Below are 27,834 nucleotides of genomic sequence, written 5' to 3'. Positions count from 1 at the left end.
CTGAGCAGCAACTGCTACAGTTTGCATCCTTGCCACTTCTACACCAGGAACTCAATTTTGCGGGTACTGTTGTCACAGTTACCACACAAAAGAGCACTCCCAATCCCTTCCCTGAGTCAAAGTGTGGCACAGGTGCATCCCTGGTCCCCATGCCTGGCCCTAGCTAAGGGGAGGCTGGGAAAGTCAGTGTCTAGCATTTTCAGCTACTCTTAAGTGGAGGTAGTTATTGCACCCCATGACGTCTCATAAAATAGGGGAATCCCTGGAGACACGAAGGGGTTCAGATACCAGGCACCCAGACCCAATAACAAATGTCCAGTATTACCCACAACAAAGACAAATATCATCAACATAGAACAATAAGAGATATTGATACCCTATGAGCTTGTTACATCTCTGTCATTTTACACATTGAGATCAAAATCCAAACACCAGGAGGCCCTCTGGTAAAGAGTGCTGGCTGCCTACCCAACATTCTCCCCTTCTCCTTTAGTGTCAGAACCCCTTTGTTATTAGGGATAGTCACGTACCCAGCACATCTCCCAGCCTCCATTCCAGGTAGGGGTGGGTGGTTAGTGAGATGGAAGCAGAAGTCACTGGGTGGAGTTTTTGGGAAAGCTCTTTAAAAGTGCCCTTTGCTCTTCTCCCCTTTCCTCCATTTTCCCTTCCCCAAACACAAAATTGGCAGCTAGAGCTCCAGTAACCATCTTGTAGCAAACCTAACATTGGAAGCCATTTGTCAAGGTTGGCAGGGCAGAAATATAGCCTCTGAGTATCTGATGACCTGTCCTGCCAGCCCTGGACTCCATAACATTATTTTTCTTTTATGTGGTGGAAAAAATAAACTTGCTTCTCGTTTAAGCCATTGTTAGTTTGAGTCGCTCTTCCTAGCAGCTGAAGGTAATTCCTTACTAATACCAGCTGGCCTCAGTAGTTTCACAGGTGCTTCTCTTCTAGCAATCCAAGATGTCATCATCCTCTGGCGCATAAGAAAATCCCAGGAATGCACTTGAGGCCCCAGAGCTGCTGGCCACAGTGTCAGGGGTACAGCCAATGGACTTGGACACAGCTTCCTGGGTGAACTCTGGGTCAAAATGCTTCAAGTCAGCAGGTCCTGCCTGTCAATAAAAGCCAACGATGAGAAGAAAACACCAGGGTCAGAGCTGCTAAAGGAGCCCAAATCCTCAGAGAGGGATGTCAGGCCTCTGTGAGTGCCCCCATGCTTCACAGTCATCCATACTTGACTATCACTTTCCTGTGCATTTACATTGATCATTTTATTCCTCTCGCCCCCGGTATTCTGCCTCCACACCAATCCTTAGACAAGTCAGTTAATCAACATAACACTTACTGAATGCCTACCAGGTACTGTTCATGGCGCTGGGAACACAGGAGAACAAGAGAAAGTGAGCCCTTGCATTCATGGAGCTTACATTGTGTAGGGGGTAGGAGGATTGATAATAAGCATATGTACAAATAGATAACTTAGGATGGTGATAGGTCCTATGAAGAAGATAAAATAGGGTGATATGGTGGAGATTGCCTGGGGCTGCTTTAGCTATTTTGGAGGAAGACCTGTGAGGGAGATTACAAAAATGTTCACAAATTCTCCATTTCCCATCTAGAGGTGGAGTCTATTTCCCCATTCCTTTAATGTAAGTTAGCCATATGACTTGGTTAGGCCAATGGGACATTACCAAATATGACACAAGCAGAGGCTTCGAAATTGCACATCAGGAGTTGCTCGCTTGCTGTACTTCTAACCTTGAGACCACCATGTGAACAGCCCCAGACCAGCCTGCTGGAGCATGAGAGGCTCAGGAAGCACTCAGTTGCCCTGGCTGCCTGCCAACTCCCAGGCATGGGAGTGAGGCAATTCTAGATCAACAACTGCCAACTGTCCCGCTAGCTGACCACAGATACAAGAGAGCTCCACAGAGACCAGCTGGCCTGGCTCAGACTTGAAAAAAACCACATAGAATCCGAACAAAATAATTTTTTTAAAGAGACAAGGTCTTTTTTGCCCTGTCACCCAGGCTGGAGTGCACTGGCATGATCACAGCTCACTATAGCTTCGACATCCCAGGCTCAAGCGAGCCTCCCACCTCAGCCTCCTGAGTAGCTGGGCATGCAGTACCACACCTGGCTAATTTTCTATTTTTCTATAAAGATGGGGGGTCTCACCATGTTGACCAGGCTGGTCTTGAACTCCTGGCCTCAAGCAATGCTAATGGCTCAGCCTCACAAAGCACTGGGGTTACAGATATGAACTACCATGCCCAGCCAAAAGATTGTTGCTTTAAGCCACCTAGCTTTGGAGTTGCTTGTTATGTACCAAGAGCTAACCAATACAGTCTCTCTGCGGAGGAGGCCTGGGTTTTATGAAGTAAGCAGGTGAGGAAGGGGAAGGGCTTGCAAATGTGCTTTAGTGTGCAAGTCGGGCTATGGAGCCAAACAGATCACAGTTTCTAGCTTCTCAATAAGGCTACAAGACAAGGTAGTCCCAGCCCAGCACTCAGAGTTCCAAGATCAGAATGTGCATCCTGGCCCTTATTAGTTGTGTGACCCTAGAAGAAAATAATACTAAAGAGACTTACTGAAGACCTCACAAATAGTAGGTGACAAAACCAGGAATCCAGCTCCGGAGTGTCTCATTCTAAAGTCCATTCATCTCTGCCTAGTATTCCATGTATGGTTCTCTCTCCAGGGTATAAGTTCGACATTATCTTCACTGTCTTTTTAAAATCCCAAGGAAAAGAAGCTTTTCTGATGCCTGGCCCGAGTGTATCCTATCTGATTCAGTGCCCAAAGACAAGTTCATGAATAGGTAGTTAAACAAAGGAGAAATGTAAATGGTGAATTAACATTGGCAGTGTTTGGTATGCAGGCTGTTTCGATGGAAGGGGCTTGGCACCATGCTTTACAGGTAGACCACACAGCTTCATACGCCCACCTCCAATAGGACTCCTTTCATTCACACTGCCACTACCAATTAACATTGCAAAACCAGCACTTTGGGAGGCCAAGGCAGGCAGATCACTTGAGGTCAGGAGTTCGAGACCAGCCTGGCCAACATGGTGAAACTCCGTCTCTACTAAAAATACAACAACAAAAAAATTAGCCAAGTGTGGTGCTGAGTGCCTGTAGTCCCAGCTACTCAGGAGGCTGGGGCATGAGAATTGCTTGAACCTGGAGAGGCACAGGTTGCAGTGAGCTGAGATCGTGCCACTGCACTCCAGCCTGGGCAACAGAGCAAGACTCCACCTCAAAAATATAAAAATAAAAGCCAGGTGCGGTGGCTCATGCCTGTAATCCCAGCACTTCGGGAGGCTGTGGTGGGCAGATCACTTGAGGTCAGGAGTTCAAGACCTGCCTGGCCAACATAGTAAAACCTCATCTCTACTAAAAATACAAAAATTAGCCAGGTGTGGTGGCACATGCCTGTAAGTCCCAGCCACTCGGGAGGCTGAGGCAGGAGAATTGCTTGAACCAAGAAGACAGAGGTTGCCATGAGCTGAGATCATGCCACTGCACTCTAGCCTGGGCAACAAAGTGAGACTCCACCTCAGTAAAATAAAATAAAATAAAAATAAAAATAAAAAACTGGCCAGGTGTGGTGGCTTACACCTGTTATCCCAGCACTTTGGGAAGCTGAGGGGGTGGATCACTTGAGCCCAGGAGTTCAAGATCAGCCTGGGCTACATAGAAAAACCTCATCTGTACAAAAAATACAAATTAGCTAGGTGTGGTGGCACCCACCTCCCAACTACTCAGGAGGTTGAGGTAGGAGGATGGCTTGAGCCCAGGAGGTGGAGGTTGCAATAGGCAGAGATCATGCCACTGCACGTCAGCCTGGGTGATAGAGTGAGACCCTCTCTCAAAAAATAAATAAATTTAAAAAACTAACCATCTTTACTATAAGACAAATATAAATTAAAACAATTAAGAGATGCTGTTTTTTACTTACCAAATTTGCAAAGTAAAAAACAATAACCACACATGCTTCAGAGTGCAAGCAAGATGAGAACTCTCCAGCAAGTGCCGCTGGTAGGAAGTAGATGGTTTTCCCTTCCACACAGTGAAAAGGTGGTGTGAATCAACAACCTAAAAATGGCCGGGTGCGGTGGCTCACGCCTGTAATCCCAGCACTTTGGGAGGCCAAGGCAGGTGGATCACTTGGGGCCAGGAGTTCGAGACCAGCCTGGCCAATATGGTGAAACGCTGTTTCTACTAAAAATGCAAAAATTAGCCAGGCGTGGTGGCGCATGCCTATGATCACAGCTACTCGGGAGGCTGAGACATGAGAATTGCTTGAACCTGAGATCATGCCACTGCACTCCAACATGGGCGATAGAGCGAGACTCTGTCTCAAAAAAAATAAATAAATAAAAAATAAAAAAATCTAAAAACGTTAGCATTGGGAATTCCCCATATGGAATCCATCTTAAAGAAATGACCAGAATTCTGGGCAAAGACATATACTTAAAGCTGTTCATCAGCACATCATGATAAAGAAAAAACATAGTAACAACCATAAGATTGCCATTAGGAACATGGGTGAGTAAATTATGTTACCAACATAAGATGGAAATATTATGCAGCCACTAAAAATTGTATTTATAAAATTTTTTACGACATGAGGAAATTATAACATAGTTTTTAGCCAAAAAAGGAGGAAGATATATAGATGAATAAACACACACACACACACATATAGATATTATAAAGTAGGACCTAATTAGGTTAAAAAAAAAAAAAAAAAAAAAGGCCAGGCACAGTGGCTCACGCCTGTAATCCCAGCACTTTGGGAGGCCAAGGCAGGCAGATCACGAGGTCGGGAGATCGAGACCATCCTGGCTAACATGGTGAAACCCCATCTCTGCTAAAAATACAAAAAATTAGCCGGGCATGGTGGCAGGCGCCTGTAGTCCTGGCTACTCAGGAGGCTGAGGCAGAAGAATGGCGTGAACCCAGGAGGCAGAGCTTACAGTGAGCCAAGATTGTGCCACTGCACTCCAGCCTGGGCAACAGAGTGAGACTCCATCTCAAGGAAAAAAAAAAAAACAAAACAAACAAACAAAAAACACATAGAAAAGTGACTGGAAGGAAATATGCCAGTGGTTTCCCTTAAGTAGTGAGATAATAAGCGTTTCCCCACTGCTACTTTAAACTTTTCTGTTTTACATACATTCCTTTTTTTTTTTTTTTTTTTTTGAGATGAAGTCTCCCTCTGTTGCCTAGGCTGGAGTGCAATGGCATGATCTTGGCTCACTGTGACCCTTGCCTCCCAGGTTCAAGCTATTCTTCCACCTCAGCCTCCCGAGTAGCAGGCATTACAGGTGTGCACCACCATGTCTGGCTAATTTTTGTATTTTTAGTAAAGATGGGGTTTCACTATGTTGGCTACACTGGTCTTAAACTTCTAACCTCAAGTGATCTACCGCCTCAGCCTCCCAAAGTGCTGATATTACAGTCGTGAGCCACTGTGCCTGGCCAGTGTTTTACATACTTTTTATAAGGATATATGTCATTTTTATTATCAGGAAAAAGTCTATAAATAGAAAAAGATAAAATATCTCTAAAGGGCTTGGCCCTATGCGGGTGTGCTGTGTGACAGAGAGCACTTCACAAACTGTAAAAGTCTCTGCAGCCAGAGTTATTTATTGGTGCTCAAGATAAAGGAGCAGCAACATGGCACTTTATCCAAGAGCTGCACCTGTAGTCAGGACCAGTTCTGTCTCTAACTGACTGTGTAGCCTAGGACAAATGACTGAGCTTCCTGGACCCCCAATTTTTCCATCTAGATAAGGAGAGTTGGCATGCATAGCAAGCTCCCCAGCCCCGGAAATCCAGAGTCTAGAATGCTGTGACCTCTTACCACATTTGGGTTGAAGGGTGGAGTTAGCCTCTTGTGGTACAGGTCATCCCAGTTTATGGGGCTGAAGAATACATGGTTCTTAATCTCAAGCTGCAGGAAGTGCAGAAAAAAGGTTCTGGTTAGAAGTAGCCCTCCCCATGGGTGCTCTCACCTCACCCCCACATCCTCCAGAGCTCCACCAGCAACTGGCTGTCAAATGGAAATTAACTTACAGTTCTGGCTAGTTTCCTGGGACAAGAGAGTTTTGCAGCTAAGCCTCTCCCATCATCCAGAATCCAAACCCTTAGCCCCACTACAGCATCTGTTTATTCCAAAACTATTTACTGAGCATCTTCTCTGGGCACTGACCCTTTGCTAGGCTTTGGGAGTGTCAGTGAATAATACATCAGAATCTGCTCTGGGGGTGGGGGAGTACCAGTGGGAGCTTGGAGACCCCTCCCCTCACTCTGCTTCAGTACATCTTGAGTTTTCCAGTATGCAAACCAGAGAAGTAGACTAAATCAACTCACTAGAGAAGGTTTGAAAAATAAAGCCCCCAAGAAGACCTTCAGATTCCCAGACACCCAGATTTTAGGACTCAGCCCTGGTCATGATTCACCACCTTTCCTAATCATAATCAACACTGGCACCAACTTCTTTCCATCACATCCTCTATCTGTGTTTCTCAAATAATTATTCTCCACCTCCCCATATCAGGAACCCCAGTGGGCTGGTTAACAACCCAGATCGAAAATATCTCCGTAAGAGGCTAGGTGCGGTGGCTCATGCCAGTAGTCCCAGCACTTTGGGAGGCCAAGTCAGGTGAATCACCTGAGTTCAGGAGTTCATGACCAACCTGGCCAACATGGTGAAACCTCGTCTCTACAAAAATAGAAAAATTAGCCAGGCGTGGTGGTGTGTGCCTGTAATCCTAGCTACTTGGGAGGCTGAGGCAGGAGAATCGCTTGAACCCGGGAGGCAGAGGTTGCAGTGAGCCGAGATCATGCCACTGCACTCCAGCCTGGGCAACAGAGCAAGACTCTGTCTCAAAAAAAAAAAAAAAAAAAAAAAGCCTCCAAAAGAATACCCAAGAAATTGGTAACAATTGGTAACATTGGTTGCCTCTGAATTGAGGAACTGGGTGGCTGGAAGGACTTTTTCTGGATACTCTTTTGTACCCTTTGAATTTTGATCTATGTGAATGTATAACTTATTTTAAGAGTCACACATATTTTTTTAAGATGCAAATTTTTGCTTGGAAGAGGAGACTTATCTTCACGGAAGCCCCTATTCTTTAAGCTGGCCAGGAATAGGCAGCAGATGCCCTAAATGTTGTTACGGTTTACAGTAACTGGAATGTAAAGCTTTTGGTACAAACACTTAAAAAGCACTTACTGTGTGCCAGACACTGCTGAGAGTACTTTGCATACATTAATACTAATCCATTTGATCTTCAAAACAGCTACGTTAGGTGCTGTTATTACAATGGGGAAACTGTGGCTCGCAGAGAGAAAGTAAGCAACATGTCCAAGGTCCTGTAACTAGTAAGCGGTGAAGGAGGGATCTGCTGAACCCAGGTAGTTTGCCTCATAGTCCATTCATCTTTTTTTTTTTTTTTTTGGAGATAGAGTCTCACTCTGTTGCGGAGGCTGGAGTACAGTGGCGCCCATCTCAGCTCACTGCAACCTCCACCCACCCCCAGGTTCAAGCAATTCTCGTGTCTCAGCCTCCTGAGTAGCTGGGATTACAGGCAACCACCACCACACCTGGCTAATTTTTGTACTTTTAGTAGAGACCGGGTTTCGCCATGTTGGCCAGGCTGGTCTCGAACTCCTGACGTTAGGTGATCCGCCCGCCTTGGCCTCCCAAAGTGGTGGGATTACAGATGTGAGCCACTGCACCTGGCCTAGTCCATTCATCTTAACCACTATGTTAGAAAAGAAAGCAAACTCCTGGTGAGAAAATATTGAGGCCTTCTTTTTGTAAATCCAAATTACCTTGTGTTGAATAAAAAAAAGTAGGATTATTTTTAAAGTGCCACTTTAATGAATGAATATAATGAATTTGCTAAGAATGGACTATGAATCATTTATCCCTATATCCCATTTGCCCAGCCTGGGGTCTGGCAAGGAAGAAGTACTCAGATATTTGTAAAAAGCAAGTGCTGGCTGGGCGCAGTGGCTCATGCCTGTAATCCTAACACTTTGGGAGGCTGAGGCGGGCAGATTACTTGAGGTCAGGCGTTTGAGACCAGCCTGTCCAACATGGTGAAACCCCGTCTCTACTAAAAAAATACAAAATTAGCCAGGCATGGTGGCGGGTGCCTGTAGTCCCAGCTACTCAGTAGGCTGAGGCATTAGAATTGCTTGAACCTGGGAGATGGAGGTTGCAGTGAGTCGAGATCGCACCACTTTACTCCAGCCTGGGTGACAGAGCGAGACTCAGTCTCAAAAAAAAGGCCAAGCATGGTAGCTCACTCCTGTAATCCCAGCACTTTGGGAGGCCGAGGTGGGCGGATCACAAGGTCAAAAGATCGAGACCATCTGGCCAACTTGGTGAAACCCCATCTCTACTAAAAGTACAAAAATTAGCTGGGTGTGGTGGCAGGTGCCTGTAGTCCCAGCTACTTGGGAGGCTGAGGCAGGAGAATCGCTTGAACTCGGGAGGCGGAGGTTGCAGTGAGACAAGATTGTGCCACTGCACTCCAGCCTGGCAACAGAGCAAGACTCTGTCTCAAAAAAAAAAAAAAAAAAAAAAAAAAGCAAATGCAGTCCACTCTCCGCAAAGAAGCCCGAGGAATCTTCTAAAAACTTAAATCAGGTCATGCCAGACCTCTGCTCAAAACACCCTAAAACTGGCCACTCTCCTCCTTGTTCCCATAGCAGGACTTCTGCACATGCTGTGCCCTGTGTCTGGGGAGCCTTTGCCCAGCTGTCTTCATGGCTGCCTCTTTCTCATCCTTCAAGCCTCAGCTTAATTGTCACCTCCTCAGAGAGAACTCCCTGACCATGCCACTATTAACTTGCCCTCCTCCCATTATTGTCTATCTCAGCTCATTGTTCATTTTCTTCCTGACACTTGTCATACCTTGTGATAATTGTATATAATGTTTGGGTTTTTTGCCTGCCCCCAATCCCAAACTTTTTTTCTTTTTGTTTTTGAGGTGGATTTTTGCTCTTGTTGCCCTAGCTGGAGTGCAATGGCGTGATCTCAGTTCACTGCAACCTCCGCCTCCCAGGTTCAAGTGATTCTCCTGCCTCAGCCTCCCAGGTTCAAGTAGTCAGGATTACAGGTGCCCACCACCACGCCCAGCTAATTTTTGGTATTTTTAGTAGAGACAGGGTTTACACCATGTTGGCCAGGCTGGTCTTGAACTTCTGACTTCAGGTGATCCACCCGTTCTGGCCTCCCAAAGTGCTGGGATTACAGGCGTGAATGCCGCACCCGGTCCCCACCCCAAACTTAATAAGGGCAGAGACCCAGCCTATTGAATCCCTAACACCGAGCTTAATACCTGGTACATAGTTGGTGCTTAGTAAATATTGATTGACTAAGAGAACTGGACTAGAGAAAGTAGTCAGCTAGTAGCACTAGTGAATTTCCAAATGAACAAGTGAGCAGTGCCTGGTTTTAGAAGGCAGCAGGATGCGTGTTAATGTGCTTCAGAGCTGCCTCTGCAGGAAGCTGCGAGCCCCATGGGGGCCAGTGCTCTACTGGCAGGTCACCTACAAAGTCTGCTTTGGAGCCCAGACGCTGCCTCTGGTCCTTGTGGAGAAGGCTTTGCAGGAGGTCACAGGCGGCCACCGTCCGGCCCCCGGGGATCTGTAGCGGCTGGTGCAGAATGTTCTCATACATCTGGGATACGTCTTGGCTGTAGAAGGGCGGCTGGGGAGAGAGGGAGAGCAGCTGGAGGATCACCCATGCAAAAGTGAACACAGGCTTAGGGAGATTTGGAGCAAGGTGGGCAGCTGGGAGGATTCAGTATGACCCCTGTCTTGTGCAATGGCTCGCATGGCAGACTGGAAAGAGACAGGACTCCAGGCTTCCAGCACATGGAGAGAGTTGCTAGGAAGGCCAGAAGTCTCTTCCCACCAGTGTGAGGCCCATCTCTTTTCATCCAGCTTGCGCACCAACTTTGCATTTGGCAACATTTGCACTTTCACCTTAATCATTTCACCCCAGCCTCATAACCATGCTCCAAGAGAGTTGTAATTTTTCAGATAAGAAAACAAGGCTCAGAGCAATTATGCGGCACAGTTAGGAAGACAGCCAGGCCCGAAACCATATCCAGGGTCCCCTTCTCTTTCTTACTATTCTTCCTCCCACGCCTCTTCCAGCTGTTCCTTCCCCTAAATCCACAGAGCCTGTTCCTTCCTAGGGACCAAGCTATGCTGGTGAAACCACTCCAAAGCAAAGCATGGCCTAGGGCAAATCTACACATGCCTCTACCTAAGCAGGCAGCCTAGGACTGGGGTCAGGGGTTGGTTCCACAACCTATTAGGACTGTGATCTCTCTTGGTCTCAATTTCCCTATCAGCAAAATATGATATGCTGTGTCAGCCTCCAAAGGCTATTTTGAGGCACCCAAGGTGAGACAGTGTGTTGTAAACTAACTTTTTTTTTTTTTTGAGACAGTCTCCCTCTGTCATCCAGACTGGATGTGTGGTGGTGCGACCGCGGTTCACTGCAGCCCCTGCCTCCCAAGTTCAAGTGATTCTCCTGCCTCAGCCTCCCGAATAACTGGGATTACAGGTGCCTGCCACCACGCCCAGCTAATTTTTGTATTTTTAGTAGAGATGGGGTTTCATCATGTTAGCCAGGCTGGTCTTGAACTCCTGACCTCAGGTGATCCACCTGCCTTAGCCTCCCAAAGTTCTGGGATTATGGGTGTGAGCCACCGCCCCTGGCCTAAACTAACATTATTGAAAAAAATAATAATTCGCTATTTGCCTTGGCGTTATCTTTTTTAGTCTGGAATGAAGAGATGGCTTGCTCATTTTCCTGGACGGAGCTTGTGTAGACCACATGAGAGATAGACCCATCCCTAGCCAGATGGCCCTTGTAGATGGCCACTGCTGACTCACCAGGCCATGGAGCATCTCGTAGAGGACTGCCCCCAAGCACCACCAGTCCACTGCTCGATCATAAGGCTCTTTCCGAAGCACTTCAGGTGCCAAGTACTGTTAGAAGGAAACGCACTTATTTGAAATAAGTCGTTAAGCCTCAGTTGCCCCAGCTGTAAATAAGGCACTTGGAGGAAGATGACCAAGAGCTGACCCTGCTGTGTGTGTGCTCTGTGGCTGTGCGTGTGTTCATGCATCAGTCATTCAGCAAAGGCCTGCTTTCTGCAGGGCCCTTTGCCACGGGTTGGGGATGTAGAAGAGGTCAGCCAGGACTGCTTTGTGCAATTTACATGGTGTGTACCACACAAAAGCACCAACCAAAAGGGTAAAGGGGGCTGCAATCATGGCTGTGATCCACTCACCAAGCCGTAACACTAGTTCAGAGGTATTATCCAGCAACTTTATTTTTGTTTCAAGCGGTGCTTTTTCTAATTAGTCTGCCTGGAGGGGATGCCTTTTTCTATTTTTGCAAAGGCATTCAACAGACTATCTGTGTCCTGGGAGTGGAAGGCCCGGGAGTACTCTCACAGGGCAGTGTAGAGACTAATGTGAGTGTAAGTAAAAGTAAATGTGGCGTATCCTTGTGCTGGAAACCCTAGGGTCAGGAAGGAGGGGGTGACCCCTGAGCTATTGATAAATAAATGTACACCATGTCTCTATGCCTTGCATGAGGAAGAGAACCTGGGAATAAAAAAAAGAGGCTTACTGACTTCTTAGCCTGGTGTCTCTGCCACTGAGTTGGGGGCAAGGTCTCAGCAACAGGAAAAGCTGCTCTGAGAGACTGTGTGGGTCTAGGGAAGGGCAGAGTCACACAGACCTGAGCCCTGGTTGGTATGTGGTCTCAGGCAGGGCATTTAACCTCTCAGAACCTGGTTTCCCCATCCTAAAAATGAATATGCCAAATCCCTCCTAGATGTTGTTCTAAGATGCTAACATGTGCTGGCCCTCGAACAATGGGAGCAACCATGGCTACTGTTGTCTGTGCCCCCTAACACCACAGCAGTGGCTGAGTCATGGTAAAGGTGATGTGTTGGGGCCACATGTCTCCAACATGAGCTGGGGTTCCATATCCTTTGCTCCCATCCCTAGCAACATCCAAGGAAGGGATGGCTGGACTGTCAGGCTTTGGGGGGCTGGCTTTATCCAGCAAACACCATCCGCCATACACAAACACAGACCATGGCTCCTGCTCAGAGAGGTCATCCGACCATCAGCTACCCTAGAACCAAAGTGAGGAGGCCATTAGATCTAAGACCCAGCTTTTCAAGCATATGGAGAAAAAGAGAGCAGCTGAGGTCCTGTCTCATGCCAGGTGGGGAGGAGTCTCCCAGTCTGTAGCCTCAGCCCTCCAACCCTCACCCTGACGTCTGTCTAGCCACTGGGGACCCCTTCAGGTCCAAGGTCCAAGATTGGGGGGAGTTCAAAGAAAGGTTTTTTTTTTTTTTTTTTTTTGAGACAAAGTCTCGCTCTTGTCCACCAGGCTGGAGTGCAATGGCGTGATCTCGGCTCACTGCAACCTCTGCCTCCCAGGTTCAAGCAATTCTCCTGCCTCAGCCTCCTGAGTAGCTGGGATTACAGGTGCCTGCCAGCATGCCTGGCTAATTTTTGTATTTTTAGTAGAGACGGGGTTTCGCCATGTTGGCCAGGCTGGTGTCGAACTCCTGACCTCAGGTGATCTGCCTGCCTCGGCCTCCCAAAGTGTTGAGATTACAGGCGTGAGCCACCGCACCTGGCCCAAAGAAAGGTTTTAACTTCAGGGCTGCAGAGAGACCTTGGCAGGACATGTAGACATGTCTGAATGACTGCTGAGATCTGCAAATTGTAACCCTCCGGGCTCTTGGCAGCTGGCAGACAGACCTGGACCTGTGGTTTACACTTGCCAGGCCGGGTCTTAACTCTCAGGCCAGGCCCTCTTGTTGCACGTGGACTTCACCCTGCCCAACAACAGTGTCCAATACAGCAGCCACTGGCCGCACGTGGCTATCGAACACTTACAATGTGGCTACTCCAAATTGAGATGGGCTGTAAGTGTTAAAATTCATGCCAGATTTTCAAGACTTGGTTAGAAAAAAAAAAAGGAATAAAATATTTCAACCAGTTTTATACCGATGGTATGTTGAAATGAGAATATTGGATACATTGGGTTAAATAAAATACATCATTAAAATTAATTTCACCTGTTGCTTTCTTACTTTTTAAATGTGGCTGCTGGAAATTTTTAAGTTGTTTATGTGGTTTGCATTTCTTTCTTTTTTCTTCTTTCTTGAGATGGAGTTTCACTCTTGTTGCCCAGGCTGGAGTGCAGTGACACAATCTTGGCTCACTGCAACCTCCGCCTCCTGTATTCAAGCGATTCTCCTGCCTCAGCCTCCCGAGAAGCTGGGACTACAGGTGCCCGTCACCGTGCCCAGCTAATTTTTTGTATTTTTAGTAGAGACAGGGTTTCACCATGTTACCCAGGTTGGTCTCAAACTCCTGACCTCAGGTGATCCCCCCACCTCAGCCTCCCAAAATGCTGGGATTACAGGCGTGAGCCACCGCGCCCAGCCTGCATTTCTATTTCTATTTCTACTGGATAGCACTGCAGTAGAGCTTCACCAGCGGCTAGCTGGCTGGGTCTCAGCAGTGCTAGAGCTGGTGCCCCCATTACATAGATGAGGAAACCAAGGTTCAGTGTACAGCCAACTCAGGACAAGTGTTTGGGTCAAAGGAGTGAGTCCCCTTCACTGTAACCTGTTGGCTCTAATCAGGAGCTGTGGCCTCACCCATTCATGACCTCCCCTCTCCTGGGATGTTTACGCTTACCTCAGGGGTACCACAGAACGTGGATGTGGTCTCTTCAGGCTCTACACCTTCCTTGCAGAGGCCAAAATCCGTCAGCACCACGTGTCCCTGAGAATGAGGGAGGGCATGGGCTGGAGGGTGGTATGAGCCAAGCGTATGGCCAGGCCTAACCCCAAAGCCCAGATGCCACACCCCAGGGCAACAGCTGTGGGATCTGATGCCCAGGCACAGGCTGGAGGCTCCATTCCAACCCAGGGCTCCTGGACTGGATGCCAGGAGCAGCACAGGTGGCCAGGTGGGCACATGCATTCCACTGTCTGCCCACAGCTCATCACAAATCAGACCCACCCCTACAACAGTGGCAGCTTGTGGACAGAAACCCCCTACACAGAGGCTGGGGACTCAGAAAGAAATCACACCTTGTGGCAGCTGGGCAGGAAGGTAGAGTGAGTAGACACTGTGGGGTTCTGCCTGGATCCCTCTTCTGAAACCAGGGTACAGAAGAACCATGCCTATCCCCATCCCCCTGCTGCTAGAACATTGCCCGCACCCAAAGTTATGCCCCCTCCCTAGGAGCAATCCACATCCAGGGGCACAAAGGCCCATCCTCTTTGCCTCATTTTGGGACAATCCTAGAGAGCCATCCCAGCTCAGGCCCTCCTCCCCGCTGCAAGATCAGCCGAGGCCCCACTGGCAACCACAATGCAGGTGAGCTTCTTCCTTTGCCCAATCCTGTTTTTTTACCCCTTTAAAAGTGTTATCTCTTGAGAATGTTCCCCAATAAAGCTTCTGCCTCCTCTCCATCTCAGAGTCTGTTTCCATGGAGCCCAGTCTAAGACACTAGCCCCCACCTGGCTCCACCCCTGCCCCCTTGTATACATGCATGCACATATATACATGTACAGTCTCATGTGCACATATGCATGTGTGTACATGTGCATGGGCACACACACACACACACACATATGCTCAAATGCCTCCTCTACCTATATGCATGCATGTACAATGCACGCACACCCATGGACACAGACTCATGGTCAGATAATGTACCTGTGCAACCATGTCCACACACACACATGCACGCGCACACACACACACACCAACCTGGCAGTCCAAGAGAATGTTCTCTGGTTTCAGGTCCCTGCAGAAAATAAGGGAAAAGAGCCTTGAGGTGTCTCAGCCATTTAGTGAGGAGAATTGGAGACCTGGGCGGGGGGGTGGTCCTGGCAAGAGAACTATTCATGGAGGTTCCCAGAGATGCAGAGGGAGAGCCCAGGAAGGCTGGGTACTTGGACCTTGGAGGAGGAGACTCCAACCTCACCCAAAACAAGGGACCAAGTCCACCAGAATTTCATCAGAATTTAGGGTCCACACCAACCCCTAGCTGTTGGAGCAAGAAGGGCCTGGTCCTGGCTGGCTCTGAGCCACAGGCAGGCCTCACCTGTAAATGATGTTGAGGGAGTGCAGGTAGCCAATGGCGCTGGCCACCTCAGCAGCGTAGAACCTGGCCCGGGGCTCCAGGAACCGGCGCTCCCGCTGCAGGTGGAAGAAGAGCTGGAGAGGAGGAGGAGTGTGACAGGAGTTACTGGGTGGCTGCTGTAGGGCTAGGGTGCACCTGCTCCCCGCCCTGTGTGGCTGTGAGCTCACTCCCTCTCTGACCTGCAGCATTCTTCCTACCAAAAGAGTGCATGCTGGCCCCTGCCCCACACAGCAGTCCTGGGTGTCCAAAGAGTCAGCAGAAGAAGAGATGAGTTAGCATTGCTTAAGCACCTCCTGTGTTCCAGGTTCCAAGTCAGGCCCTTCCACATCTCTTATTTAATCCTCATGACAACCTTCAAGGTAAAAATGTCATGCTAGTTTCATGTAAGAGGAAGCTGGGGGGGGTCAGAATGGTTAGGCGACTTGCCCAAGGTCACGTAGCTTATAATTGGCAGAGCTGGCATTTGAACCTGCGTGGTTCAAACATTATGCTTTTCCATCAATCCAGGCGATAAGATGATACGGCTGTCAGACTGAGCTCAGGTTAGCTCCACCCATGGGCCAATGTTTTTGGACTATTTTGCTGGCATGGAAAGCCCTTCACTTAGGGATGCAGGACAAAAACTCCCCTCTTGGCATCATTCTGAAAGGCATGAGGTCACGCAGGTTAAATCTGGGGTCACTGAGTGGAGCCCCACTACATTTTGCCATCTTGACCAGAGAGACAGAGTGAAGCCCAGGAGGGAGCCCCGCTTGTCCCAGCTGTGCTTCTGGGTCACCAGGTGGCCTGAGGTCTCTGTTTACCACAGTGACCAGTCAATCCCACCCTGTGGCCTATGGGGCAAAATGGGAGCACTAGAAACCTTGACCACGAGCTCCTCTTAGCATTGACCTTTCCCAGGTCTATCGAAGTGCGTCTATGGGCAACTCCGAATGAGGAAGGCAAGAAAGCATTATGGTGGGGAGTCTAACAGACCTGAATTCAAGTCCTGACTCTACCAGGTATGGGCTGGGTGGCCTTGAGCAAATGATTACCTCCCTGAACCTCAGTTTCTTCAGCTACAAAATGGGTCTATTGTAAGATGAAGTGAGATCATTCCAGAACTTGGCATGCAGTGGGCATGTGGGATGGACAGCTCCCAGCTAAGAGCCAGCCCAGGGAAGCCTCCCTGTGGGCCCACCCACCTCTCCCCCGTTGACATAGTCGAGCACGAAGTAGAGCTTCTCAGGTGTCTGGAAGGAGTAGCGCAGGCCCACGAGGAAGGGGTGCCGCACATTCTTCAGAAGCACACTGCGTTCTGCCATGATGTGGCTCTGCTGTGGAGTCACAAAGAGAGGGGTCCATGTCACAGCCCACAACAGCCCCTTTTATTCCCGCTCAGTCAATATAAGCTTGTGGTTGGAAGTCATCCTACCCAGGACTTTCTCATGCCCCTGCTCAAACACCACAATGGCTCCCTATTGCCCTTAGAGCCAGGCCCAAGTTCCTTGCTTAGTATTCAGGGCTCAGGGTGGTCAGCCTCATCCTAAGCTAGTTCATGTGGGCACAGCTCTAGCCCCTGTATCAGAGCTTCTTGCCCCTGGAGTGAAAAGCAAAGCATGTGTGATGCCTACATAAATGAGTTCCTAAGGGAAAGAAGCCACGCACTATCCATATTCATGCATTTGCTCATGCTATTTCCTCTTCCTGGATGTCGCACCCTCTTTTCAGACCATCAGAATCCCACCATCAAGGCCAGCTGCACCGCTGCCTCCCTCAGGAAGACCTCCCATTCCCACTCCCTATGGAGACCTTGTTAACATTAATCACCCTTTTCTCTGAGTCCCCTGATCTCCTATGCAAAAACTCTCTCTGGGCCTATTCTGGCCTACTAATGGAGTCAGGTGTTAAAGGAATGCAGGTCAGCTGAGGCATCAAGAAATCCACGATGGGGCTGAGTGTGGTAGCTCATGCCTGTAATCCCAGCACTTTGGGAGGCTGAGGCCAGCGGATCTCTTGAGGCCAGGAGCCTGACCAACATGGCAAAACCCCATCTCTACTAAAAATACAAAAATTAGCCAGGAGTGGTGGCGGGTGCCTTTAATCTCAGCTACTCGGGAGGCTGAGGCATGAGATCATTTGAACTCAGGAGGCGGAGGTTGCAGTGAGCTGAGATGGTGCCATTGCACTCCAGCCTGGGTGACAGAGCAAGACTCTGTCTCAACAACAAAAAAAGAAGTCCTTGATGTGCTGTGCATGTAGCTCATGCCTCTAATCCCAACACTTTGGGAGGCTGAGGCGGGAGGATTGCTTGAGCCCAGGAGTTTGAGGCTGCAGTAAGCTGTGATTGCACTACTGCACTCCAGCCATATGGCCTGATTGCATGAAGGGTCTTCAGAGAGAATAAAGTGGGGCTCCACATTATACAGATGGGGAGCCTGGCACTTGGAGCAGGCAGAAGCCTTGTCCATCGTGGAGCCTGCATTTCCCAGGGGAAGGCAAAGCCAGGCTGGTTTTCCTGAAAGCCCTGTGGTGAGGTGGCTTGGCCTGCTTTCTTTCAGAAGGGCCAGCATCCTGCATACCGCGTCCCCTCTGCCCTTTGTTGTGACCACTTCTGCACCCAGCCCCATGGACCTGTCAGAGGTGGGACCCATCTTTGAAAGCCACCCTAGGCTGGGGTTTGAGAAGCAGTAGAAGAAACGCCTGTGCCCAAGCTCTGATACCTCTTTCTTCTTTAAGATGGACTTTTTCTGCAGCACCTTCACTGCATAGAACGTCCCATCAGACTTGCGCTTGGCCAGTAGGACCTGAGCAGAAACACGAATTTGAGGCCCTGTAGGTGACTTTGGACTTCCCAACAGCACTACAAGGCTGCTTTTGTCTGCAGGTGCAAGCGCTCTCTCTTCACACATACAAGTGGCAGCAGGGGCTGGAAGAGGCTGCAGAAGGGAAGACCCAGGCTTCCCACCCTCACCAAGTCATTCACCTTCCCGTAGTTCCCTTTGCCGATGACTTTGAGGAAGTCGAAGTCCGTGGGCCGGGCACTGGGGGAAGAGGGAAAAACACAGATAAGCATTTGCGAGGTCTGGAAACCTGGTGCGTGAGAACAAATCTGGGCTTCTTTTTAACTTTAGAGTGGGGAAATACAGAGAGCCTTCCAGGAGCCATGCCTCCTCACCCCCGAAGAACCCCATGTTCTCCCAGCCGGGAGAGGGCTTGTAATATTCACCCTGGCCCCAGGGGAACTCAAATTCAAGTTAAACAACAGGCAGAGTGGAGATAAAACCAGACATACTGCACAGAAGGCCTACATAGAAGGCAGGGTTCTGGTACCCAAAGCCCCTCAGAAGGGCCTGAAGTGTGGGGAGTTGCTAACAATGCAGACATTTCAGTGGCATTGCAGGAAGAGGGTTCAGCATGGGCAGAGGCTGGGGAATTTGTGGGAGATAAAGCTGGGGAAAGGTCCTGGGCCCAGATGGCAGAGAGTCTTGAATGCTAGACCAGAGAATTTGGATTTTATTCCCAAGGCAAGGGGAGCCAGGTATGAGGCGAGTCAAGTAGGAAAGGTGCTTGAGGGACCAGAACTCACTTTGGATTGGCTGAAGGCCCCAGGTTGATGTTCCCATTGGCCCTGGAGGGCTAAAGAAAGAAGTGATTACGATCAGCAGATCCCTACTCCTTGGCTACCTCGCTTTCTCCTGGCCCAGGCCCTGATCCCTTCTCCAACAACTCTACTAGGCCTGCCTGCCTTTTTCTTTCCTTTTTATTCGCCTGCCCGCCTGCCCGCCTGCCTGCCTCCCTCCCTCCCTCCCTCCTTCTACCCACCCACAAATCCACTCATGCACCATCTTACCCACTTCTCAAAACAACCTTGGGAGGCAGCTGGCTGTTGTGCTAATTGAATAGGCGAGGAAACTGAGGCCCAGAGAGGAGTTGACCAGGGTCTCACAGACAACCAGGTTGGGATAGAACCCAGGTGTCTCCATGACAAATCTCATGATTTTTCCAGTTCATCTTGAAGCCCTATTTCCAATCTCTACTCTATTCACCCTGCAAGTGGCTCATTTCTATGTGCTCGCAGTAACCCTCTGAGCCCCTGACATTGTCTGGGACCCACAGATTTCCTTAGCCTCGGGAAGAAGTGAGCCCCCTGATGATGGGTGGGGAGCCAAGAACCACTCACCTGTGGACTGGGGGTCCCAGCTGGGCTAGAGTTCATTCTGCAGCAATGATCAGGCAGCTCTGGGGGGACAGGGAGGAGCAGGCATGAGAGAGCTGGTGTTGGGGGGTCAGCTCCGCCCATCCAGGGCTTCAGGCACCACTGCCCTCTCCATCCTCCCCTACCTGTGCATGTGCCACCACCTGAGGGTTTCCTACCCCAGAGGTAAAGCAACCCCTGCACGGATGGAACAAGAAATGATATCCCCTGGACCCAGACTTCCTAACAAACATCTCAGAAGGGATAAAGGGGGATGGGTGTGGCCCCTCCCAGGCTGATTCTTCTCAAGAACTGGGGACACCCAGGGCAACAAGACCCCTGTGAGCCAGGGTAGCTCCAGAAGTCCAAGATGGCCAGGGCTGGAAGGACCTTTTCAGGGCATAAAGTCTGAACCCATCCCCCATTTCACAGGTGGAAGGCCTGTGGCCTAAAAAAGGACCTTCCTAAGGCCACATAGCCTTGTGAAGCGCAGGCTGGGCTCTCCGGACTCCCATAGAGGAACAATGGCAAGCCTGAATTACTGTGCGCACTCCCAGCTGGGCTCTGTGCTATGATCTCCTTGCCACAAGGAATTCTGCCAAACGCCTCAGGAAAGGCAGCTGCCCTGGAAGCCTTGGGCTGGGGCCACAGAGAGACTCAAGACTGGCCAATATCTATTCGGGGCCAAACGACAGAAGGTGTGACCAGCTGATCTATGCGGCCAGGAATAGTGTCTTCCTTGCTTCCACCCTGCAGGGGAGAGGAGGCCAGGGTGCCCAGGCCCCGCCACAGATTGCCTGGGGCCCCACAGTCTCATCCTTGCTTGGCAAAGGCTGAGAGCAGAGATCTCACCTGAGAGCCCAGTTGCTGTGCATCTCAAGACCTTAGTCTTGGCCCACTGTGGGGCCTGGGCTGCAGCCCAGCCTCTCTGAGTAGAGATTTCCTGTCTTTACAAGGCGGGGGGGTCCTGGAGGCACCAACCTCAAGGCCTTCTTGGGAACAGAGAAAGCGAAGGGGAACTGAGAGGATCCCCCAGCCCTGCCAAGCTTTAAGAGCAAGCTGCAGAACTGCTAAGGAAGCGCAGCCTGCCCCTAGCCAATGCCAGACATGTGTGCTCCTGCAAACAGCCCACAACACTGCCACACCCTCTCCTGGGGTGGGCTGACCCCAATGGCCCTTCGGCCAGGACCTGGCCTCCCTGGTCTCACATACCTGCGAGTCTGAGGAGAGGCCTCTAGGAGAACCAGCAGTTGGAATCGAAGACAGGCAGTGGACAAGAGAGCCTCTCTCTGTTCTCCCAACAAGGGCCTAAGTGTCTGTGCCCGGTGCCGGCCTGGCCCCAGCACAGAGCTCACAGCTCCCGGCAGCTGCAAGGGGGCTAGTTGATGTCACGCGGGATCCAGCAGAGCTTAAGATGGGACTGGAGACTTCTGTTCCCTGGGGAACACCATCTCACCCTAGCAGGGACGGTGGGAGGGTGGGCAGTAGCCCCAGGGCAGCCCTGGAGACCCTCAGGGCTTGTTAGACTGTTTGGGTCAGGGTGTGTGCGGCATGGTGTGTACTGTGTGAGTGTTTTGTGCATAGAGTGCTTCCGTGTGTGTCTGTCTGTGGCTCTGTATTTCAGGTATTTGTGTCCGTTTGTATGAGTCTGCGTAGATGATTGCATGTACGTGTCAGTGTGACCACATTTGTACATTTACATCAGCATATGTCTGTGCATCTGTGACTGTGTGCGTCACTGTATCTCAGTGTGTGTGGTGTGTATATGGATGTGTTTCAGCGTGTCTCTGTGTAGTACATATCAGTGTGTATCTTTGTATGTGAATGTGCTGTGTCAGTGTGTGTGTATGTGGGTGAGTGTGAGTCTGTGTGGCTGTCTGAAGGTGTGTGTTCAGAGCAGTATGGGTGTCTGTTAATATGTGTGTATAGGTAAGTCATTGTGTGTCTGTGTTCATATTGGTGTATATCAGTGAATTTACTCTGGGGTGTGTGTGTATGTGTGTGTCTGTGTGTGTGTGTGCGCGCGTGTGCACGCGTGTGCGCATGCGTGCGTCTAGGGGGCCTGTGTATATGAACCCTGTGTAGACCATCTGGAGCTGAAGAAAAAGTCCCACAGACATCAGCCATGGCAGCTGAGAGCCTTTCGCCTCCCAAAAACCTGCAGATGTTTCAGAGGAAGGAACCTGGAGCCTGGGTGTCCAGCTCAGTCCAGCCTGCCTTGGTCTTTACTGAGCACTTGGTCCTTTGGGCCTTTCCCTGCGGGCCCCTCAAGGGCTCTGGCCCAGTCCTCAGGGCAGGCCTGGTTGGCCCATGACTCTTCTGCTGTGTAAGAAACGGTTCCAGAGAGCACCCTGGCTCATGAAGGCCTTGCTGCCTGGGGCGGTCATTAGGTTCTCACAGGGTCCCTTCCTCTCCCCAGGATCCCAAGGGGTGGGCAGGTGTTCTCAGGAATAAAGGAGTTGATGGGCCCACAGCCCCTGCCCTTCTCAAACTTTGTGTGGCTACAGTATACTACAGGGGAGGGACACATGGGGCTAGGGCCCAGAAAGTTGGTCAGGGAGGGAACTGAGCCCAGGGGCCTCAGGGGTTCTCTGTGGGCTCTGAAATGCAGAGGATCTGGAAGTGTTGACCAGAGAAAACCTGAGTGCACAGTATCAAAGCCTTCCATCTTGAACAAAATAGAAATGTGGAACCAATTCATGATCAGCAGGATCATACCCAGAACAAGGACATTACTTTTCAAAAACAAGATCCTGATGTGGCCTTCATTCAGCAGCACTATTTATAACAGCAAAATAATTGTGCTAATAGTAACCTAAGTGTCCCACCACAGAGCACTTCAGAACGCTTGCCAGCTGCAAGAGCTCCCTCTCTTGACCATATACCGTGTCCAGATACAGTCCTATTTCTTTGTACCCCTTTTCAGCTAAACTCTTTGAAAGAGTTGTCTGGACTCCTTGTCTCCACTCCTCTTCCTGTTCTCTTTTGAGCCCGTTCCAAACAGGCTCTCATCCCAACACTTCAGTGAAACCGTGGACCAGTGACCTCTATGTGCCAAAGCCAGTGATGAGTTCCTCATCCTCATCTTATTCAACTCTTCTGAAGAATTTGGTGCACTCATGTTCCCCATTTGGCTTTAGGAACTCTTGGTTTTCCTTCTAGCTCACTGACTGCTCTTCCTCCATCTCTTGTGCTGGATTTTCCTCCTCTCTTTATCCTTAAACACAGGCCTATCCCAGGGCTTAGTCTTTGGGCTTCTGTCTACACGTACTTGTTCTTTAGTTGATTGCTACCATTTTAATGGTTTAACCAACTATACTTGTCAGTTCCCAAATCTCTCTCTCTAGTTCTGATTCTCCTTTTTTTTTCTTTCTTTCTTTTTTTTTTTTTTTTTTTTTTCTGAGACAGAGTCTTGCTCTGTCACCCAGGCTGGAGTGCAGTGGTGCTATCTCAACTCATTGCAACCTCTGCCTCCCAGGTTCAAGTGACAGTCCCACCTCAGCCTCCTGAGTACCTGGGACTATAGGCGCCTGCCACCATACCCGGCTAATTTTTGTATTTTTTTAAGTAGAGATGGGGTTTCACCATGTTGGCCAGGCTGGTCTCGAACTCCTGACCTCAAGTGATCTGCCTGCCTCGGCCTCCCAAAGTGCTGGGATTACAGGCATGAGCCACTGCGCCCAGCCTAGTTCTGATTTTTTCCTGAACTCTGGATTTAAATATTTAACTGCTTCCTTGACAATTCACTAGTCAGATGTCTAGAGGCATCTCAATCTTTATTTATTTATTTATTTTTTAAGAAAGAGTCTCACTCTGTTGCCTAGGCTGGAGTGCAATGGCACAATCTCGGCTAACTGCAACCTCCACTTTCTGGTTCAAGCGATTCTCCTGCCTCAGCCTCCTGAGTAGCTGGGATTACAGGCACCCACCACCGCGCCTGGCTAATTTTTGTATTTTTAGTAGAGACTGGGTTTCACCATGTTGGCCAGGTTGGTCTCAAACTCCTGACCTCATGTGATCCACCCACCCCTGCCTCCCAAAGTGCTGGGATTACAGGTGTGAGCCACCATGCCCGGCCAAAGCATCTCAATCTTTTTTTTTTTTTTTTTTTTGAGACATGGTTTAGCTCTGCAGCCCGGATTAGAGTGCAGTGGAGTGATCTAGGCTCTCTGTAATCTTTACGTCCCCTGCTCAAGCTATCCTCCCACCTCAGCCTCCTGAGTAGCTGGGACTATAGACACACACCACCAGGCTTGGCTAATTTTTTTTGTACTTTTTGTAGAGACAGGGTTTCACTATGTTGCCCAGGCTGGTCTTGAACTCATGAGCTTAAGCAATCCTCCTGCCTTGGCCTCCCAAAGTGCTGGGATTACAGGCGTGACCCACCGCGCCTGGCTGGTATCTTGAAGTTAACATGTCCAAAACAAAGGTCTTGACTCATATTCCTTCCACTCTGCCCCAGTCTGCTCCTCCCTCAGTCTTCAGCCTCAATAATGGCACTACCGCCTACTCAAAAGTTCAAGCCAGCGACTTTGAGTTCATTCTAGAAAGCTTGCACCCTCACTCCGCCTCCACTCCATCATGAAATTCCATTCAAAATATATCCAGAAACCATTGCTGCTCACCATCATTGCTGCAACCACCCTGCCTGAGCCCCCATCGTCACCTGCATGGCAATGGCTTCTCCACTGACTCCCTGCTTCTCCATTTACCCACTACAATCTTTCTCCATGAAAAGCCACGGTGAGTCTTAAAATGTAAATCAAATCATGTGCCTTAGTTGCTCAAAAACTCCAGTGGTTTCTCAACACACCTAGAATTAAAATCCAAAGCCTCAGCTGGGTGCGGTGGCTCACACCTGTAATCCCTGTGCTTTGGGAGGCCGAGGTGGGTGGATCATGAGATCAAGAGATCGAGACCATCCTGGCCAACATGGTGAAACCCCGTTTCTACTAAAAATACAAAAATTAGCTGGGCGTGGTGACACGTGCCTGTAGTGCCAGCTACTCAGGAGGCTGAGGCAGGAGAATCGCTTGAACCCGGGAGACAGAGGTTGCAGTGAGCTGAGATCACGCCACTGCACTCCAGTCTGGTGACAGAGCAAGACTATCTCAAAAAAAAAAAAAAAAAAAAAAAATCCAAAGCCTCTACCATGGTTTATGAGATCGATCCATATGACCTGGCTGCTGTCTCCAGCTCCTCCTTGGCTTCCACTCCCCTCCTTCCTAACTGCCCTCAGCCTCTCTGCTTTCTCTTGCTGTCCCTCAGACACACTAAGTGCTCTCTGGCCTCCAGCCCCTTGCACTTAGTTTTCCCTGTGCCTACAACACTCTTCCCCCAGGCATCTGCGTGGCTGTTTTCCACTAACGTCATAGAGGTTTCTGCTTAAAGTCACCTCTTGGAGAGGCTTGTACTGATTACGGGTGACAGGTCATCCTGGTTTGTCTGGGACTGATGGGTTTCAGTGCTAAAACCGCTATAGTCCTGGGCCAACCAGGTTGGTTAGTCACTCTGATACCAGTCCTGCTCATTCTCTATACATTCTGTCTCCTTTATATTTTACTTTGTAGCACTGATGCCTTATCACGTATCTATTAATTTTTATTTTCTATCTCCAACTAGAACATCAGCTCCAGGAGGGCAAATACTTCCTGTTCAACTATTGAATCCTCAGCACTGAGCACAGGGCCTGGAATATAGTAGGTGCCCAGTACATGTTTGACTAATGAATCAGTAAATGAATTGATAAATGTTGGTACATATATAAAGTGGAAAATTGCACAACCAAAAACTATATAAAACCTATATAAACCAAAACAGGAACATACACGTGATACAATATCAAGCAAAAAACCAAGTTTCAAAATAGTAGGTGTTGTAGGGGTACCAATTTTGTAAAAGAAAAACAAAAGACATGTATGCACATACACATTTGTGAGTACAGCTGCCAAAAAAAGACTGCAGGGTCATGACCCAAGGTAACAGTGGGTTCTTAGGTTAGGTTATTTTAACTTTTTTTTTTTTTTGAGATGGAGTCTCGCTCTGTCGCCCAGGCTGGAGTGCAGTGGCGCGATCTCTGCTCACTGCAACCTCCGCCTCCTGGGTTCAAGCAATTCTCCTGTCTCAGCCTCCCGAATAGCTGGGATTACGGGCATGTGTCACGACACCCAGCTAATTTTTGTATTTTTAGTCGAGACGAGGTTCCACCATGTTGGCTAGGCTGGTCTCGAACTCCTGACCTCAGGTGATCGGCCTGCCTCGGCCTCCCAAAGTGTTAGGATTACAGGCGTGAGCCACCATGCCAGGCTGGTTATTTTAACTTTTATCTTTATACTATTGTGTAAAGCTTCTCAAGATATTGCTGTTGAGTTAATATTCCAGTACCGAGTTCCTGGTGGCAATCTGGCATGCCCATGGCCCATCACACCCTCCCCCATCACCTTGACTGGGCCCATCACACCCCACCCCCATGCCTAAGCAGCCCTCAGTTCCTAAGGCTTTCTTCTGTCTCGCACCACGGTGTTCTAATTTTCTGGCCAGAAGCTGGACATCAATATATTCTCCTAACTCTTCAGACTCCGCAAACTCCCACTCAAGCCCCTCCATGAGTCCTCAAGCCTGTCCCTTTCCTAACTTGCCACAGCCCAGACTTGCCTCCCTCTGTCCCACTGTTACATGGACCTGCTTACAGCTCCCTGGCCCTGCCAAATGGGGTGTGGGGGTGGGACAGTGTCACACAGTTCTCTTTCCTTGGAACATTCCCCAACAAACCTAGCCTTTCCAGCTCACCTTTTCACCTGTTCTCATTGCCTTTCCTGGAAGCCAGATGACCCGCCGATCCCATGCACCCTCTCCTGCTGCTGTCCCTGTCTTCACTGTAACTTGTTCATTTACACGCCTGCCCAGTTCAAGTGCCAACTTGATCTTATTTTGTTCCCACAACCCCACGGGTTAGGAACTATCATCATCCCTGTTTCAAGGAAGAGAAAACTGAGGCAAGGACAGGGAAGTGACATGATCAAGACAGTTAATAAATCACATAACCAGGATTTGAACCCAGGCCATCTGACTGCAGAGCCCACGGCCTGGAATTTCAGGAAGACAATAGAAAGCTAGAAAAGGAAAAAATGAAGTTAGTGGGAAGGAAGTGAGGATGTAAGTTGGTTAGTTAAGGAGGAAGAAAATTAGGCAGCTGAGAAAGCAGATAGTTGGGAGGGAAGGAAGGAAAGGAAGGAGGGAGAAGGGAAAGACGTCGGGAAGGAAGAAAGGAAGGAAAGAAAGTAAACAGGTACTAGGAAAGATGTTAGCTAGGTAACTAGTCAATCTGGAGACCAACAGGCCAGCAGGCAGGTATCGTGCTCACAGGTGAGCCTCTCACCTGAAAACTCCAGGTTCCAGCTCAGGTCCTGGGGAGCAGCCCCATGCACGGCTCTACCCTCTTCTCTCTCTTCATGGTCTTTCTGACTGGAGGCACAATCCTGACTTGTCAAGCAACCTTCCCAGTCAGGAACGACCTGTCACCCACTAGCTCCTGGCTCCCAAACCGGCTCAAGTTCAACCTCCCACCCCTGCCTGCTGGAAGCTGGCTTCGGGGCCTTCCAGTTACTAATTAACCACTGGACCTGAATTACCAAGCTGGCTGCACCCACTGGCTCCTGGATGGGCCCTGCCTGGGGGACTCTCTGAATTTTTAAAAGCACAATTTGTTATGTGACCATGGGCAACTGACTTCAGCTCCCTGAGCCTCATGTGAATTGGTGATGGATGGTGTGTCCTACTGGAGGGACAGTTTCTGAAGTCCCTTTCAATACTGGAACTGCCTCACTCTCTCAAGGTCCAGCTTAAAAATGCTGACTCCTACACAGCCTTCCCTGATTCCCTCCGCTGAGTCATCTTCCCTTTCGCTTGGAACCTAGTGAACCAGCAACTGAAAGGTTGGTCTCACACAACACTCTCCTCCACCCCTTCCCTAATGGGGGCCACCAGCCTCTACGTTCAGTCATTTCATGGAAACTTCCAGGCTGGGCAGCTCATTTCCCCCTGAGCCAGCCTCTGGCAATTTCTTATGTTAAGCCAAAGACTGCCACCCAGAGCCTACCCGACCTAGCACTGCCCTGGCACCATTCTGGGAGAATCACAGCTGAGTTGAAACCTATGCCCCACTCTGCCCTTCAGAGATTTGAGGCTCAGGAACCAGAGATTAGCTCACCCTGGAGAACAGGGAAGGCTTTCTTGGGGGTTGACCCAAAGCTTCCCAGGCCCTGGGTTCTTTTTTTTTTTTTTTGAGACAGAGTCTCGTTCTGTCACCCAGGCTGGAGTGCAGTGGCGTGATCTCGGCTCACTGCAAGCTCCGCCTCCCAGGTTCATGCCATTCTCCTGCCTCAACCTCCCGAGTAGCTGGGACTACAGGCGC

General features: G+C 49.5%; 1 protein-coding gene across 4 annotated transcripts; it reads right to left on the bottom strand.

The window, feature by feature from the left end:
- Positions 1-352: 352 nt before the first annotated feature.
- Positions 353-27,632, bottom strand: SGK2 (serum/glucocorticoid regulated kinase 2). Of its 4 annotated transcripts, XM_054467274.2 has the most exons (13): positions 26,800-27,632; positions 19,407-19,465; positions 18,813-18,862; positions 18,210-18,267; positions 17,947-18,030; positions 16,429-16,560; positions 15,206-15,318; positions 14,869-14,905; positions 13,786-13,872; positions 10,942-11,037; positions 9,587-9,742; positions 5,879-5,968; positions 353-1,118 (listed from the first exon to the last, which is right to left on the bottom strand). In XM_054467274.2, exons 2-13 carry the CDS (start codon positions 19,440-19,442, stop codon positions 954-956), a joined length of 1,104 nt encoding a protein of 367 aa, XP_054323249.1. In that variant the 5' UTR covers positions 19,443-19,465; positions 26,800-27,632; the 3' UTR covers positions 353-953. The 4 variants fall into 4 exon arrangements, 3 of the variants coding, with proteins under 3 accessions (XP_054323249.1, XP_054323248.1, XP_054323247.1); XM_054467273.2 differs by lacking the exon at positions 26,800-27,632 and having other exon boundaries at positions 16,429-16,557; positions 19,407-24,350; XM_054467272.2 differs by lacking the exon at positions 26,800-27,632 and having other exon boundaries at positions 19,407-24,349.
- Positions 27,633-27,834: the final 202 nt, after the last annotated feature.

The sequence above is a fragment of the Pongo pygmaeus genome, chromosome 21 (assembly GCF_028885625.2).
Source record: "Pongo pygmaeus isolate AG05252 chromosome 21, NHGRI_mPonPyg2-v2.0_pri, whole genome shotgun sequence".
Classification (NCBI taxonomy): domain Eukaryota; kingdom Metazoa; phylum Chordata; class Mammalia; order Primates; family Hominidae; genus Pongo; species Pongo pygmaeus.
Note: the sequence above shows the minus strand (reverse complement) of the source record. Positions and strands in the feature narration are given on the sequence as shown.

What these genes read in the sequence shown, in the direction of transcription:
- SGK2 (XM_054467272.2), bottom strand. Translation starts at nt 19,526, where the DNA reads ATGGGCGGAGCTGACCCCCCAACACCAGCTCTCTCATGCCTGCTCCTC. An exon ending in ACTATGTCAACGGGGGAGAG is followed by an intron (nt 15,319 to 16,428) that starts GTGGGTGGGCCC and finishes CCTCCTCTCCAG; the next exon opens with CTCTTCTTCCACCTGCAGCG. An exon ending in ACATTCTCTTGGACTGCCAG is followed by an intron (nt 13,873 to 14,868) that starts GTTGGTGTGTGT and finishes CCTCATTCTCAG; the next exon opens with GGACACGTGGTGCTGACGGA.